The 17,945-nt window shown below is 37.1% G+C and overlaps 1 protein-coding gene across 1 annotated transcript in view; it reads left to right on the plus strand.

Annotated features, from left to right (window-relative positions):
• The window catches only part of CCDC148 (coiled-coil domain containing 148), a 146,120-nt gene that overhangs the window by 11,070 nt on the left and 117,105 nt on the right, over nt 1-17,945 (plus strand). The window contains 1 exon segment of the mRNA XM_060151487.1: nt 16,486-16,624. Coding sequence (XP_060007470.1) covers nt 16,486-16,624 — 139 coding nt within the window.

A 17,945-nucleotide genomic window follows, 5' to 3' on the forward strand; every position in this document is an offset into this window, starting at 1 on the left:
GAAATAGCCAACAAATAGCTTCATCAATTATGATATATCCACACAATGGAATACCACAGTCATTAAGAATTATATTAAAGAATTTTAATGGCACAGGTAGTTGCAATAATTTGCTGTGCAATTAAAAATCAGGCCACAAAATAGCTTGCATAACATGGGTTCTCTTTTTTTTTTCCCTTTCCCTCTGAAAGTGTTACATCCATTTAGCCACAGAAAAAAAAGACTGAGGTTATCCACCCAAATAAACAATAACAATAGCTGTCCCCAGGTAGTAACATTATAAATAATTTTGGCATACATACTGTTTCTATCTTATAAAGCAAAAATACAGATTTTTAAAAATCTAAGATAAAGAGGGAAGATGGAACCATTGATATTTATTGAGTGCCTATTACATGACATGACAAGTACATGTAATTTTAATCCTCAATACACCCCATTTCAAAAGCTCTATTTCACAGATTTGTTTTACAGCTGCAGCTGTAGATGAGCAATTTTCCCAAAATTTCTGAACTAGTAGATAGCTGAGCAGGAATGAGTTTCTTCTGCTCATCTGAATAGAAAGCTTCTCCCTCACACCACACTACTTCAAGCATGTATATGCACCAGGATGTTGGTAAATTGGGTTGACTACTAGAGCAGTGCTATTTAATAGAAGTAGGATGTGAGCCACATTCATAATTTAAAATTTTTATGTAGCCATATTAAAATATTTTAAAAGATACAATGTATTATGGTAGTATATTTTAACTTAATAGTGCCAAGATATAATTTCAATGTAAATCAGCATTTAATTATTAATGAGATATATTACATTTTTTTTTTCATACAAAGTCTTTGAAATCTGGTTTGCACTTCACACCACAGCACACCTGAATTGGGACTAGCCACATTTCAAGTGCCGAATAGACACTTGTGTCTAGTAGCTTCTATCTTGGACAACAGACCTTTAAAGGATATTGTCTTTTACTAACACATTTTTTTAAGAATTGGCTGCAATCGAACCTATTTATTTATTCAGTATGTTTGTGAAGCTATTTAGATTCTATTTGGGCTGTATTTCATTAGTAACATGAAGACAGTTTAATTGCTTGTTTTAGACTCAGATGAGATTGTGGCTTTAATTTTCTAACATTTGGATGAGTTAATCATATGGATGAGACATAATTGATGCTCCATTCAGCTATGTCAGATCTGAAGCCAATATGTGGCAAAAGCTATAAAATGATAACAAGTAATTTCTGCTTTATTGTTTGATAGGTTATTAAACTTTATAGTGTTGATTCATAATCATTCTAATTATAATTATATAATTATTCTAATAATAATTATGAGATCTAAATCTTGAATGCTATTGAAAATACACAATGTTTTTTTTTGAATTTTATTTTATTTATTTTTTTTATACAGCAGGTTCTTATTAGTTATCCATTATATACATATTAGTGTATATATGTCAATCCCAATGTCCCAATTCATCACACCACCACCACCCTGCTGCCACTTTCCCTGCTTGGTGTCCATACATTTGCTCTCTACATCTGTGTCTCAATTTCTGCCCTGGAAACTGGTTCACCTGTACCATTTTTCTAGGTTCCACATATATGCATTAATACACGATGTTTGTTTTTCACTTTCTGACTTCACTCTGTATAACCATCTCTAGATTCATCCACATCTCTACAAATGATTCAATTTCTTTCCTTTTTATGGCTGAGTAATATTCCATTGTATATCTGTACCACATCTTCCGTATCCATTCGTCTGTCGATGGGCATTTAGGTTGCTTCCATGACCAGGCTATTGTAAATAGTGCTGCAATGAACATTGGGGTGCCTATGTCTTTTTGAATTATGGTTTTCTCTGGGTATATGCCCAGTAGTGGGATTGCTGGGTCATATGGTAATTCTATTTGTAGTTTTTTAAGGAACCTACATACTGTTCTCCATAGTGGCTGTATCAGTTTACATTCCCACCAGCAGTGCAAGATGGTTCCTTTTTCTCCACACCCTCTCCAGCATTTGTTGTTTGTAGATTTTCTGATGATGCCTATTCTAACTGGTGTGAGGTGATACCTCATTGTAGTTTTGATTGGCATTTCTCTAATAATTAGTGATGTTGAGCAGCTTTTCATGTGCTTCTTGGCCATCTGTATGTCTTCTCTGGAGAAATATCTATATAGGTCTTCTGCCCCTTTTTGGATTGGGTTGTTTTTTTTTTTTAATATTGAGCTGCATGAGCTGTTTATATATTTTGGAGATTAATCCTTTGTTGATTCATTTTCAAATATTTTCTCCCATTCTGAGGGATGTCTTTTCATCTTGTTTGTAGTTTCCTTTGCTGTGCAAAAGCTTTGAAGTTTCATCAGGTCCCATTTGTTTATTTTTGTTTTTATTTCCATTACTCTAGGAGGTGGATCAAAAAAGATCTTGCTGTGATTTATGTCAAAGAGTGTTCTTCTTATGTTTTCCTGTAAGAGTTTTATAGTGTCCTGTCTTACATTTAGGTCTCATCCATTTTGAGTTTATTTTTGTGTATGGTGTATGGTGTTAGGAAGTGTTCATTCTTTTACACATAGCGGTCCAGTTTTCCCAGCACCACTTATTGAAGAGACTGTCTTTTCTCCATTGTATATCCTTGCCTCCTTTGTTATCGATTACTTGACCATAGGTGCATGGGTTTACCTCTGGACTTTCTAATCTGTTCCACTGATCTATATTTCTGGTTTTTTGCCAGTACCATATTGTCTTGATTACTGTAGCTTTGTAATATAGTCTTAAGTCAGGGAGTCTGATTCCTCCAGCTCCGTTTCTTTCCCTTAAGACTGCTTTGGCTATTCGGGGTCTTTTGTGTCTCCATACAAATGTTAAGAGTTCTTGTTCTAGTTCTATAAAAACGCCACTGGTAATTTGATAGGGATTGCATTGAATCTGCAGATTGCTTTGGGTAGTATAGTCATTTTCACTATATTGATTCTTCCAATCCAGGAACATGGTATATCTCTCTATCTGTTTGTATCATCTTTAATTTCTTTCATCAGTGTTTTATAGTTTTCTGCATACAGGTCTTTTGTCTCCCTAGGTAGGTTTATTCCTAGGTATTTCATTCTTTATGTTGCAGTGGTAAATGGGCGTGTTTCCTTAATTTCTTTTTCAGATTTTTCATTATTAGTGCATAGGAATGCAAGAGATTTCTGTGCATTAATTTTGTATCCTGCAACTTTACCATATTCATTAATTAGCTCTAGTAGTTTTCTGGTGGCACCTTTAGGATACTCTATGTATCCTAAAAACAGTGACAGTTTTACTTCTTCTTTTCCAATGTGTATTCTTTTTATTTCTTTTTCTTTTCTGATTGCCGTGGCTAGGACTTCCAAAACTATGTTGAATAATAGTGGCGAGAGTGGACATTCTTGTGTTGTTCCTGATCTTAGAGGAAATGCTTTCAGTTTTTCACAATTGAGAATGATGTTTGCTGTGGGTTTGTTATATATGGCCTTTATTATGTTGATGTAGGTTCCCTCTATGCCCACTTTCTGGAGAGTTTTTGTCATAAATTGGTGTTGAATTTTGTCAAAAGCTTTTTCTGCATCTGTTGAGTTGATCATACGGTTTTTCTTCTTCAATTTGTTAATGTGGTGTAACACATTGATGATTTGCATATATTGAACAATCCTTGCATCCCTGGGATAAATTCCACTTGATCATGGTGTATGATCCTTTTAGTGTGTTGTTGGATTCTGTTTGCTAGTATTTTGTTGAGGATTTTTGCATCTATATTCATCAGTGATATTGGTCTGTAATTTTCTTTTTTTCTAGTAGCTTTGTCTGGTTTTAGTATCAGGATGATGGTGGCCTCATAGAATGAGTTTGGGAGTGTTCCTTCCTCTGCAATGTTTTGGAAAAGTTTGATGAGGATGGGTGTTAGCTCTTCTCTAATTGTTTGATAGAATTCACCTGTGAACCTGTCTCGTCCTGGACTTTTGTTTGTTGGAAGATTTTTCATCACAGTTTCAATTTCATTACTTGTGATTGGTCTGTTCATATTTTCTATTTCTTCCTGGTTCAGTCTGGAATGTTACACCTTTCTAAGAATTTGTCTGTTTCTTCCAAGTTGTCCATTTTATTGGCATAGTGTTACTTATAGTAGTATCTTAGAATGCTTTGTATTTCTGCAGTGTCTGTTTTAACTTCTCCTCTTTCATTCTAATTTTATTGATTTGAGTCCTCTCCCTCTTTTTCTTGATGAGTCTGGCTAATGGTTTATCAATTTTGTTTAACTTCTCAAAGAACCAGCTTTTAGTTTTATTGATCTTTGCTATTGTTTTCTTTGTTTCTATTTCATTTATTTCTGCTCTGATCTTTATGATTTCTTTCCTTCCGTTAACTTTGCATTTTGTTTGTTCTTCTTTCTCTAGTTCCTTTAGGTGTATGATTACACTATTTATTTGTGATTTTTCTTGTTTCTTGAGGTAGGCTTGTATTGCTATAAACTTCTCTCTTAGAACTGCTTTTGCTGCACCCCATAGGTTTTGGATCATCATGTTTTCATTGTCATTTGTCTGTAGGTATTTTTGATTTCCTCTTTGATTTCTTCAGTGATCTCTTGATTATTTAGTAACGTATTGTTTAGCCTCCATGTGTTTGTGTTTTTTACGTTTTTTTCCCTTTAATTTGTTTCTAATCTCATAGCGTTGTGGTGAGAAAAGATGCTTGATATGATTTCAGTTTTCTTAAGTTTACTGAGGCTTGATTTGTGACCCAAGATGTGATCTATCCTGGAGAATTTTTCATGCACACTTGAGAAGAAAGTGTAATCTGCTGTTTTTGGATGGAATGTCCTATAATATCAATTAAATCTATCTGGTCTGTTGTGTTATTTAAAGCTTCTGTTTCCTTATTTATTTTCATTTTGGATGATCTGTCCATTGGTGTAAGTGAGGTGTTAAAGTCCCCCACTAGTGTTGTGTTACTGTCTATTTCCTCTTTTATAGCTGTTAGCATTTGCCTTATGTATTGAGGTGCTCCTGTGTTGGGTGCATATATATTTATAATTGTTATATCTTCTTTTTGGATTGATCCCTTGATCATTATGTAGTGTCCGTCCTTGTTTCTTGTAACATTCTTTATTTTAAAGTCTATTTTTTCTGTTATGAGTATTGCCACTCCAGCTTTCTTTTGATTTCCATTTGCATGGAATATCTTTTTCCATCCCCTCACTTTCAGTCTGTATGTGTCCCTAGGTCTGAAGTGGGTGTCTTGTAGACAGCATATATATGGGTCTTGTTTTTGTACCCATTCAGTGAGCCTGTGTCTTTTGGTTGTAGCATTTAATCCATTCACATTTAAGGTAATTATCAATATATATGTTCCTATGACCATTTTCTTAATTGTTTTGGGTTTGTTTTTGTAGGTCCTTTTCTTGTGTTTCCCACTTAGAGAAGTTCCTTTAGCATTTGTTGTAGAGCTGGTTTGGTGTTGCTGAATTCTCTTAGCTTTTGCTTGTCTGTAAAGCTTTTTTTTTTTTTTTGCGGTACACGGGCTTCTCAGTGCTGCGGCCTCTCCTGCCGTGGAGCACAGGCTCTGGACGCACAGGCCCAGTGGCCACAGCTCACGGGCCCAGCCACTCCGCGGCACGCGGGATCCCCACAGACCGGGGCACCAACCTGCGCCCCCCGCATCGGCAGGCAGACTCTCAGCTACTGCGCCACCAGGGATGTCCTGTAAAGCTTTTGATGTCTCCATAGAATCTGAATGAGATCCTTGCTCGGTAGAGTAATCCTGGTTGTAGTTTCTTCCCTTTCATCACTTTAAATATATCATGCCATTCCCTTCTGGCTTGTAGAGTTTCTGCTGAGAAATCAGCTGTTAACCTTATGGGAGTTCCCTTGTATGTTTTTTTTTTTTTTTAACATCTTTATTGGGGTATAATTGCTTTACAATGGTGTGTTAGTTTCTGCTTTATAACAAAGTGAATCAGTTATACATATACATATGTTCCCATATCTCTTCCCTCTTGCGTCTCCCTCCCTCCCACCCTCCCCTGGTATGTTATTTGTCATTTTTCCCTTGCTGCTTTCAGTAATTTTTCTTTGTCTTTAATTTTTGCCCATTTGATTACTATGTGTCTCAACGTGTTTCTCCTTGGGTTTCTCCTGTATTGGACTCTCAGCACTTCCTGGACTTGGGTGGCTATTTCCTTTCCCATGTTAGGGAAGTTTTTGACTATAATCTCTTCAAATATTTTCTCAGGTCCTGTCTCTTCTCCTTCTGGGACCCCTATAATGCAAATATTGTTCCATTTAATGTTGTCCCAGTGGTCTCTTAGACTGTCTTCATTTCTTTTCATTCTTTTTTCTTTATTCTTTTCCGCAGCAGTGAATTCCACCATTCTGTCTTCCCAGTCACTTATCTGTTCTTCTGCCTCAGTTATTCTGCTATTGATTCCTTCTAGTCTATTTTTCATTTCATTTATCATATTGTTCATCTCTTTTTCTTTGTTCTTTAATTCTTCTAGGTCTTTGTTAAACATTTCTTGCACGTTCTAGATCTTTGTCTTCATTCTTTTTCCGAGGTCCTGAATCATCTTCACTATCATTATTCTGAATTCTTTTTCTGGAAGGTTCCCTATCTCCTCTTCATTTAGTTGTTTTTTGGGTTTTTATCTTGTTCCTTCATCTGGTACATAGCCCTCTGCCTTTTCATCTTGTGTATCTTTCTGTGAGTGTGGTTTTTGTTCCACAGGCTGCAGGATTGTAGTTATTCTTGCTTCTGCTGTCGGCCCTCTCTAAAATCCACAATGATTTTTAACAATTTTGTCCCTCTGTGTATACATTGCTAACACCCCAAAGTTGTACTTTTTCAACTAAATTATTTCAATTTACCTAATTTTTAGTAACTTTCAAAATAACTGATTAGTAGCTTATGGACTTCCCTTATTGTTTTTTCTCTTAATACAGAACTCTTTACATTTATTAGAGACAATTTTTTAAAAGTTGAGGCAAGCAAAGAGAAGAAACTAAAAGCTTATCTAAGTTTCTAACACCAGAGATATCCTCTGGTAACATTTTGTACATTTCAGATATATGTATATTGTTCATAAAAATGAAAAAATACTCTACACTATCCATTGTTTTTCCAGTTTGTGAACTGGATCCAATATTATTCATTTTTTCTATAAATGTTTACTAACCTTTTTCTATGTTTTAAGTTACTGTATTAAATATTCTTTACAGCATATTTGTTATTACATACATGGTATTATGATACATTGTTATAATTCATCCACACAAATTTAACCCATTTCCTGGTTTTGGGCAAATATGTACGTATTACATATTTTGATATTTGTTTTAAAACCTTGGAATAAAAAACCTTGTCACCATACTTTGAGTAATCCCACGGTTAATCCTTTTAGATGAATTCCTAGAAATGGAATTGCTGGCCAAAGGGCATGAAAAATTCTAAGGCTTTTGAGAGTATTGCCATATTGCCTTCCAGGAAGGTAGAAACAATTTATACTTTCACCAACAGGCTATCATTTGGTTCATCTTTTGGACTTGTTGGTCAGGGTATTGGCTATGGCTATCATGTGTGAATATCACCAGTGCCTTGTTCATATTCTCTTTCTCTCTCTTTTTCAGTATTTATATAGCATAGCTCTGACCCTGTACTTATGTCAGTTTTGCCAACAGAATTGGCAAAAAGATAAAAGATGAAATAGATAAAAACCAGCCTTAGAAGCCAGCATTCAGGAAACAGTGAGTGGCCTCACATGATTTTCTTTCTTTTATTTTTTTTAAATTGAAGTATAGTTGATGTACAATACTGTGGTAGTTTCAGGTATATAGCAAAGTGATTCATTTATCCATATATATGCATATATCTATATTCTTTTCTTGATTCTTTTCCATTTTAAGTTATCACAAGATATCAAATATAGTTCCCTGTGCTGTATAGTAAATCCTTGTTGATTGTCTATTTTATATATAGTAGTGTGTATCTGTTAATCCCATAGTCCTAATTTATCCCTCTCCCCACCTTCCCCTTTGGAAACCATAAGTTTGTTTTCTATGTCTCTCACATGATTTTCTTTAAAAAATATTTGAATAAACATATGCTTACATATGTGACTCTTGCTTGGTGAATAAAAGATAAAAGAAGGACGGGGAAAGGAGCATAATAAACCACTGACATTTGCTTACTTGATGAAGTTACAGGAAGTTAAAACACTTTAATTAGCAGGTGGCATTTTTCTCTGAGAATGTATTCTCAGAACTTTTGGAAAGATTCAGGGCCTGGTCATGTCCAGTCTGAGGTTCTACATTTCTGATCTGGGCTGATTGTATGTCAAGGGTGGTTAATAAGGGGAGAAGTGCTCAGAAACAGGAGCATAATTATTTGAACACTAATGTGTTCACTTAGTCACATTGTTTACATGACCCCCTCAAGCAATGTCCTTGATCACTGCAACTCCCATTTTCTCTTGGCGTATTCCAACATGGATTGTCCAACCTTACCTGGGAATTTGTATTTCTTCTGGGGAGGTAATAATTGCAGACTGTGATTTTATTTTTTTGTCATGTGTATTTCATAGCTTTCTCTTAAATACATCATTGAAAATATTTAATTACTTTATGATCATGAACTAAAAGCCACACTTGGTGATTGTTCAACCTACTCTGCGTTTGTTGTGGGAATGAAGTATATTTTAAATTCTCTTGACTATGGTGGAATACATTTTATCAAGGAAAAAAAATGGGTCCAATTTCTGCAGGATATCCCAAAAATTAGTCTTAGATTTTTGCTTTTGCTTAATTAATAACTCAGTCTGTGTATTTATTGATATGTTATGTTTGTTTAAATGTCTGTGAAAAGTATATCTAAGAATAGTGGCCATAAATTTCTAGTTCAGCAGGCTTTATTGTTAGGATCACTGTAGCCCACAACTGCCTTCTTGATATAATTGCCTCAAATAGAAACTATACAGTGTAATGTTGCATAAATATACATTTTTAATACTTCAGGAGACTGAAAAATCAGGGTTTTACAGGATGGAGTGAGAGTTATTTATGAGAGGTTTTTGTTTTTTTGCCGGATATGAAATCAAATTAATCTTGAGTAAATCAGATTGGAGAAAATGAAAACATAGCAGCTTGACAGATTTGTGTCCAGCACAATTGATATATGTTATTTTTAAACCTGGATGATATAGATAGAATTTGTTATTTAAATAATAAAATCTGTGTAACTATAAGCAAAGACAAGATTAAAATTTCTATAGACAGGATTGTCAAATTTTTACATGAGAGAAATTATAATACCTTACTTTATATATCAAATAACAAGTTTTTCCTACTCCTTATACCTTGAAGTCCAACTGTGGGTAAATATAATCCTTTGAGGAAACTGTATCATTAAAACTGAGACTATGGAGAACTAGTAATGTAGGAAATTATAATCACCACACTCACAGGCGTGTGTTTATTTCCAACACTAGTGCCTATAAAAGAACATAAAGTTGAACATTGTTAATGTCTAAGAAAAAACAAACTAAGAAAAAGAACCATCATTCTTATATTCCAGTCTTACAGTTTCTTAATGATTACTGGTAGTTGGTTTGAGGTGATATTATAAGTGTTTTTATGTAGCAATTAAAATTTCAGAAGCCCTCATAATTGTTAATTAAACTTTTCCTCATCCCATCCCAAAGAAGTAAGCCAGTTCTATTATTCTTGCTTTTGAACCTGGAAAATTGATTAATAATATCCATATAAAGTAACTTTATTCACTTCAACTTTATTGCACCTAAAAATATTCTTGCTCCCCAAAAGTGAAGAGTAAAATGGTACATGGAAGCAGATTTTGGCTCAATAGGATTTTTTTTTAATTAGAGCAAATAATGTGTTTGTGGATGATCTTTTCTTTACCGATTCTGTTTGTTTGAGTTTGAGCTGTTTTTGTTTGGTTTTCTTTTTTTTTTTTTTTGTCTTAAAAATGGCCTTTGGTGTTAAACACTTCTCTGTTCCCAGTCAGCTCAGGAGTGTCACTGTAGATGTTGGTCACTGGCCACATTGGATCTGCATCTCTACATCCTTCATAAAGCAATATTAGGATGCTACAATATTAGGAAGTACATTCCTTCCAAAGCAATATTAGGATGCTACTTTTTTAAAAAAATGACTTTTAAAAAAGTCATTTTTCTTCCATTCAGCTGTCAAATAGGATATCTTTAGCTGAAAGTAAGAGAATACCCAACCCAAGTCAAAGTAACATAAATAATAAAGCGACTTCTTGTTTCATTCGAAGCATAGAGGTAGAGAAGTCCAAGCACAGCAAGGCCTAGTTTTCTGCATTCTCTTGCCCTGCCTTCCTGCAGGGTAGATAGATGACTTTCTGCCAGACAACTCGAGCAGTTCCACACTGCCACACTCAGAAGCAGAAGGGGACCTTTTCTTCCTTGTGACTTGTTTTAAGAGCTAGGAAACCTTTGCCCCCAGAAGACTTCTCCTCCCATTTCGGTGGCCTTTTGGGCCTTTTGTCCATGATTATATCGAACACTGGGAAGAGGAACGGAAAGCTTGAGAACAGATGTTTGTGAATGGCCTAAGATCAGTCAAGATTCACTCCCGGGGCTGGAATGGGGCTCACTTACCCTGAAGTGGGGGGCCTGTACAGGAAGGTGGTAAATCTTGAATAAAATCAGGATTATGGTGAGCAGGAGCAAGAGTAGAGGTGATGTCTGCTACAATTACCTTTTCTTTACAGTTCTTGTGATGAATATAATTATTTAAAACCTAGCATATGGGATGGCTGAGCTATTACATTTTACTTTTAACAAGCTGTTTTATCTTGATCATATTATTTCTAAACTTCCACTAGGAATTATACTGCCTCTTAAAACTAGTGGTGGATGGAGATAGGCACAAAAGATGGTTTAAGTGTATTGTCACCATCCCAGCTACTCCACCTCCAAAAAATACACATTCTAAGTAAAAAATTCAGCTTTCCATGCAAACTACTTTTAAACAGTATCTAAGTAAAAACAGATACAAAAGCAGATACAGAGTGCTTGTTATGAAAATAACAATTGCAGCTTCCAAATAAATCACTTAACCTCCTCTTCTGACCACATTCTCATTCCTAAACTCTCCTCTAAGAAATTCTGGAGGGTCCTATTTTCACTTTCCTGTCACCCCTCAGAAGAAGGCGGCTTTGGATGCTGGTCCAAGTTCTGGCTTTATCTTCTGGACCACTTTTGTTGTTGTTGTTGATTCTTCAATTCAGTGGATTTTTTTTTTTTGCGGTACGCAGGCCTCTCATTGTCGTGGCCTCTCCCGTTGTGGAGCACAGGCTCCGGACGCGCAGGCTCAGCGGCCATGGCTCACGGGCCCAACCGCTCCGCGGCATGTGGGATCTTCCCAGACCGGAGCACGAACCCGTGTCCCCTGCATCGGCAGGCGGACTCTCAACCACTGCGCCACCAGGGAAGCCCAATTCAGTGGATTTTGACCATACTCCTAAGAGCCCACTTTATTCTGGCTGTCAACTCCCACCTGAGTAGGTAAACTGGGCAGAGCCTGGGGAGCCAGGAGAGTGAGGACTGCTAAATGGGAATGATCTCCTGAAAGACAACGTACATACCCAAACAACATCTAAGGAGCCGATTCTGTTGGTCAGAAATGAGTCTGCGCCCAGAGGGCCCTCTGTAAACCAGGCTGAAAATCAAAGATTTGTGTTTGGACAATAGGCCTGGGGTGGGGTGGTGAATAGCTGGGGAGACAGTTTCAGGAACCAGGCTGATTAGATTCAATGTTTGGATGGGTATGATTTGGAAAGACAACTTTGAAAAGTGGTGTCAAGTTGTATTTTCTAGAGGGTCAGACCCAATGCTGCCAAACAAGCAGATTGTGTCAGAACCATCTATTATCCACATTATTCCACCAGTGGCTCACTCCCCTGATAGCATTACACTTGAAGAGACAAGAGCTTTTCTTCAATCCAGATTCACTATGGCCATTTGCCAGTCAAGGTAGTCATCAGATGCTGGTAACTGCATCGGCTAGCATCAGGAGGCCCTAATTGCCATTTTGCTGGAAAGCCCCCTTCACTCTGAGAAAATATAAGACAAGTTCAGCCAGTTAGAATACACAGTGTTTAGTCTCATAGACTTGTCCCTGCTGTTAAGGTACCTGTTGCCCTACATGGGCTGTTTGCCATGGCTGGCTGCCCCCACCCCACTAAATGTCTTTTGATGTCACGGAACCAGAACCCTGGGGAAGTGGTTTAACACGATTATGAAGAAAACTGGTAGTTAAGTTGATTGTGAGTCAGGTTAGGATTTTTGTAACGATTCAAACAGGTAGAATTATGGAGACAGTTGGCCTTGGTCTCGTTGAATTCTCACAGCCCTGTTGTCCTCCTTTTCTGAGTTACCTGTTTTGTCTCATATCCTGGGAAATCATGATGAAATGATATTGGTGGACCTCAATTGGCAGTGGGGGATGGAGGGTAAGGACTGAGCAATAAATACCTCATCCTCCTGCAGGCTGAAGTTTCCTGAAACATTTTAAATTAGAAAATTTGGATGGACAGAAAAATGGAAATTGCAGAGACCTACCAAAGATCTTTTGTCTGAAGATATTTTTTTTAAGTACAAAATTTTAGGATAATTTGCTATTTTATATAGATATTTTTTTCTACAATGAAAAGATGAAGGTTAGAAAAGATAAATGTCCAGATTTGAATTTAGAAATTCAGATACATTAAATTTGATTTTATCTTAGATGCCAAGTAGGAAATGGCTACTTTGTTATTGTGAAGAGGCTATCATGTTTGAATATTCATCTTAGATTTTTACTACCCAGAAGACTCAGTATATATATATATATATATATATATATATATATATATATATATATATATATATATATATATATAGTGGTGGAAGTTTTCTCCCTCACAGACAGCATCCTAATGGAGATGCATGACTCTGCCAATAGTGTTGCTGATGTGAATATTTGCTTCAAAATTTAAGCCAGCAGCTCTGGAAATTGCTATAAGTACTCTAAAATAATAATATTGTGAGTATTTATATTATCATTTCTTTTTTTAAAGTTTTTTTTAATATAATTTTATTTATTTTTATTTTTGGCTGCATTGGGTCTTCATTACTACATGCAGCCTTCTCTCTAGTTACGGCGAGCAGCAGCTACTCTTTGTTGTGGTGCGCGGGCTTCTCATTGCAGTGGCTTCTCTTGTTGAGGAGCACTGCCTTCTAGGCGCACGGGCCTCAGTAGTTGTGGCACGTGGGCTCAGTAGTTGTGGCTTGTGGGCTCTAGAGCGCAGGCTCAGTAGTTGTGGCGCATGGGCTTAGTTGCTCCGCGGCATATGGGATCTTCCCAGACCAGGGCTTGAACCCGTGTCCCCTGCATTGGCAGGCAGATTCTCAACCACTGCACCACCATGGAAGCCCTATCATTTCTTATAAGCATGTTTTTCGTTTTTATCCTACATCTAATAGAAAAATGACTTACAATTTGTGTAATTGTGGTAATTGGAAAAAGCTGTTGAGATGTGAGGTTTCCAAAATCAATAGGAGCAAAATGGATGTGATCATTGTTCATATCATACTTGGTTTGAAATATGTAGTTTTAATGTTATATTATCTTCATATGTTTAAGTGGTTTTAATGTTGTCACTAAAATGGTACCTAATTAATACATTCATGCAATGTATAAAAATGTACTGAGTACCACAAATTCTTCTGCTGCTATGTTTATTTATAGCAATGCACACTGCTTAATGTGTGCTTTTATTTAAAAAACATTTTTGTAAATGTTTGCTATCTGCACTTTGAGGATAGCCACAATCTTACACCACAATTCAGTATGAGAGATCATCAAAACAATTAGCTTAGAAGTACCTCTCCATTTGCCAAAGAATTTAAATAATTTTTGACAGTTATGGGTAAGGTTGCTCATAGATTATCTTAGGTCAATTCTGTAAAAGCAAATCTGAGACAGGGATTGTAAGAACATGTGATTTGTTGGGCAGTGCTCTCAGGAGAAGGATGGTAAGGGAAGCAGGATGGAGGAGGGGAAGATGTCTGTGGCAGAAGATCTCAATGGAAACAGGTTACAGTTTGCTCCCACAGTGAAACTCTGGAGCACGAATGGCATCACAGAGTTGGTCTCATCTTGAGGCAAGTGGCCTGGCCTTCTGTACCCCCATGTCAGCCAGTCGTTGGTTGAGGTTGGCTCTGAAAGGTGGTGGGAGAATAGCCTCCTGGGTGAGGCAGTTCCCATCTAGCCCAGGACAGTTCTTCAGAGGAGGAAGGTACATCTGTGAATTACCAGCATTTTGAAGATAGGAATTCTAGCTCATCAAGGTGATCTAGCCTGGCACCAACAGCATCCTTTATATAGATAAATGACAATTTAAAAGAACAGAGAGCTTATTGGACCTAGATTCTGTCGCTTCCTCCTCCCCAGCACATACACCCCTACACGTCTATCCTTGTAATCAAATAAAGATGGAAATTCAAACTGTATTCAGGTCCCTTTGATTACAGAAACAGTTTAAAAGCATTAATGAGGACATCGACTCTGGGTCTATTCCTTTTTCTGATTGCTTGCCATGTAGAAATGTGGCTAACTCTGCTATTAAAATGCATTTATGTTATCATGAATGAAATGAGTTCCTTGAGAGAGGACCTGAGATACTGTCCCTGAAGACTTGAGGGTGTTTTAAATGCCAAAACCACTCAGGCAATCCTTTCTCCAGGCTTAATACTCCTATTTGAGATGCTTTATTTGCAGAAGCCTTTGGCTTAACTGATTCAGAGAGACCCCAAACACTCAATGTGTTCAATGAATGAAATCTCAAATTCTTTCTCTGCAATATATTATCATGTCATACAGAAGAAATGTAGAGTTTGCTTCTTCCTAATGGAACACTTCCAGCCCACTTTTTCTTCCTATTATAGAGCTGTTAGAGAAGGTTATCTTCTTTGAAAAATAACTTTGTTTCTTTCTTGCTACTTATCAGTATCATGAAATACTTTACAGAAACTGGGTAAGTTGGATGAGGATGGTAGAATTCCCATTAGTATCACTGATTTAAAGAGGTTTTTATTGTTTTAAATTGTCAAATATTTTTCAAGGGCATAGAGGACATACTGTAAAAATTCTTTAAATTGCACAACTAACTTTAAAGTAGAAGGCCAATGATAGAAATAAACAATAACAAGTCTCCATCTTGGATCAAAGAAATATTTGTTGCTAATAATATTCCTTCTGATTGCATCTGTATTTGATTATTCCAACTTATTAAACAGGAATGATGATATGCAAATAAACTCAGAATAATAAAGAAACATTAATTCAGTCTAGAGTTCAAGCTGATATTGTAACCTTTTTACTTTGCATAGGGCTTTGCTAATACACAAACCAGGCCAGTACCTCGGAAAGTTCTGAACTAAAAAAGGTATTTTGGAGCATGATGGATATGTTATTGGGAAGGTGACTTGAAGGGATCCTGTTACAAATGATTTCTTTAGTGATCTGAAATTTAATGCCACTGGTTATCTTTTTACTACCAATATCTAGTCTTACCTCCACAAAGCAAGAAGCTGAGCGGGTAAAATAAAAGATAATTTTAGACTTACTTTTTTTTTTTTTGGCTGCATTGTGTCTTTGTTGCTGCGAGTGGGCTTTTGTCTAGTTGTGGTGAGGCGGGGGCTACTCTTCCTTGTGGTGCACAGGCTTCTCATTGTGGTGGCTTCTCTTGTCGCGGAGCACAGGCTGTAGGTGCACGGCTTCAGTAGTTGTGGTGCGCGGGCTCAGTAGTTGCGGCTCATGGGCTCTAGAGCGCAGGCTCAGTAGTGGTGGTGCATGGGCTTAGTTGCTCCACAGCATGTGGGATTTTCCTGGACCAGGGCTCGAACCCGTGTCCCCTGCATTGGCAGGCGGATTCTTAACCATTGTGCCACAAGGGAAGTCCCTAGACTTACTTCTAAAGTCAACCTTAATATGTGCCTTCCTCAGGCCTTGGTTTCCTTTGTGTATTGTTTATTTGACTCTCTACATTTGTGTTTTCCTCCAGTCTAGAAACAGGAAGTTTGTTGAATTAGCAAAATTCCTTTTTAATCTGTAGAGTTAATAATTTATTATTTCATTCATTGGTCATAATTTTTAAAATATTGTTGTAGGCAAGATAGAATAAATATTTTAAAAATATTATGTCTCATTGTTAAACTTCTTCAAATTATTCCTGAAACTCATGGCAAGACCAAATAAAGGATTGAAAGAACCCATTGTGTTATAATTTAGAACTTTTTCTATAGGAGACATTTAATTTGGCTAATGTATTTTTTAAAAAGTCTTTATTTAATATAATCATTATCATTCACTAACAGCTTAAACAGTTTAAGGTCCCTCAAACTCCATGATTGCTTAAAGTGTTGTGACATTTTTATTTCTTCCAGAAACTTCCAATTAAGTGATGAAGACCACTGGTTTTACCAGGCTCTTGTGGATCAGTATCCTGGGGATCTCAGTGGCAGAAGGACTCTGTATCTGGACATGTTACAGAGACATTTTCCTCACAAATCGAGGCATGATTTGGTGAGTGCTGGACCCTATATGCTGGCAAGTTAAATTGTTTTAATGATTGATAATTATTGAGCAAAATATATATATACTTTAAATGGTGCTCTAAAATGATTTTTTTTTCTGCACTCTAGAAAATAATAGGGTTATATTTTGAAAGTCTACCATTTTTCGGGTCAGTGTGGTACATAAAAAGGTGGGAGATCCCTCTGGCCACATTCACTCTTCTGTGGCTTACTTGCCACAGAGAGCTTCACCATGGTCCCCTGGGTTGCTCTGCTAGTGTTGACCTCCAGGTGTCTGTACATTCACCTGCCCATTTCAGAGGTTCTGCCATCTCTGAGTCTTGCCTGAAAATGGGGTGCCTGCTCCTGCCTTCACATAGCCTACCACACCTCAGTCCTTCTAGTCGTGGGGAAGCCAACACTTGCCTTGGGAGCTGGTGCCTACCTACACCATCCCCACCACAACTCCACTTGATCCCCCTAGACGGGTCTAAACACAAATGCCCCAAATTCATAACTCAGAGTCCTGGCTGAAATTTCCCTGGGAAGTTATGGTTACATTCTTTAGTGGACAAGGTAACATAGACAAGGAAACAGAAGTTACCATGTCACCAGTGAATTTCATAGTAACTCACTTTAAAACATATATGTAAACAAACATGCATAGACTCTTACCTTTTTTTATTTTATTTTATTTTATTTTATTTTTTTCTCTTTTCTTACCTTTTTTTAAAAAAATAAATTTATTTATTTATTTTTGGCTACGCTGGGTCTTCGTTGCTGTGCACAGGCTTTTCTCCAGCTGCGTCGAGCTGGGGCTACTCTTCGTTGTGGCGCATGGGTTTCTCATTGCAGTGGCCTCTCGTTGCAGAGCACAGGCTCTAGGCACGTGGGCTTCAGTGGTTGTGGCACGTGGGCTCACTAGTTGTGGCTCGTGGGCTTCAGAGTGCAGGCTCAGCAGTTGTGGCACACGGGCTCAGCTGCTCCACGGCATGTAGAATCTTCCCGGACCAGGGCTCGAACCCATGTTGCCTGCAGGGAAGTCCGACTCTTACCTTTTAAATAGGCCATGCTATAAAATATTATCACATACCCTGCATTTTGTAATTGTTTTAAATCAAGCAAGTAACAATACTAACGTGTATAGAATTTATCCTATCTCAGTCATGTGTAAACTCCTGTAATGCACGTAACAGTGGATGAGAGAACTATAGTTATCCTTACTTTTCAGGTGAAGAAACTGAGGCAAAGGCCACACAACTAGTATGACCAACCTCTCTTATCCTTTCCCACCCACCAACCCCCACCCAATTATATGTTTTAATTCTGAC

The sequence above is a fragment of the Lagenorhynchus albirostris genome, chromosome 6 (assembly GCF_949774975.1).
Source record: "Lagenorhynchus albirostris chromosome 6, mLagAlb1.1, whole genome shotgun sequence".
Classification (NCBI taxonomy): Eukaryota; Metazoa; Chordata; class Mammalia; order Artiodactyla; family Delphinidae; genus Lagenorhynchus; species Lagenorhynchus albirostris.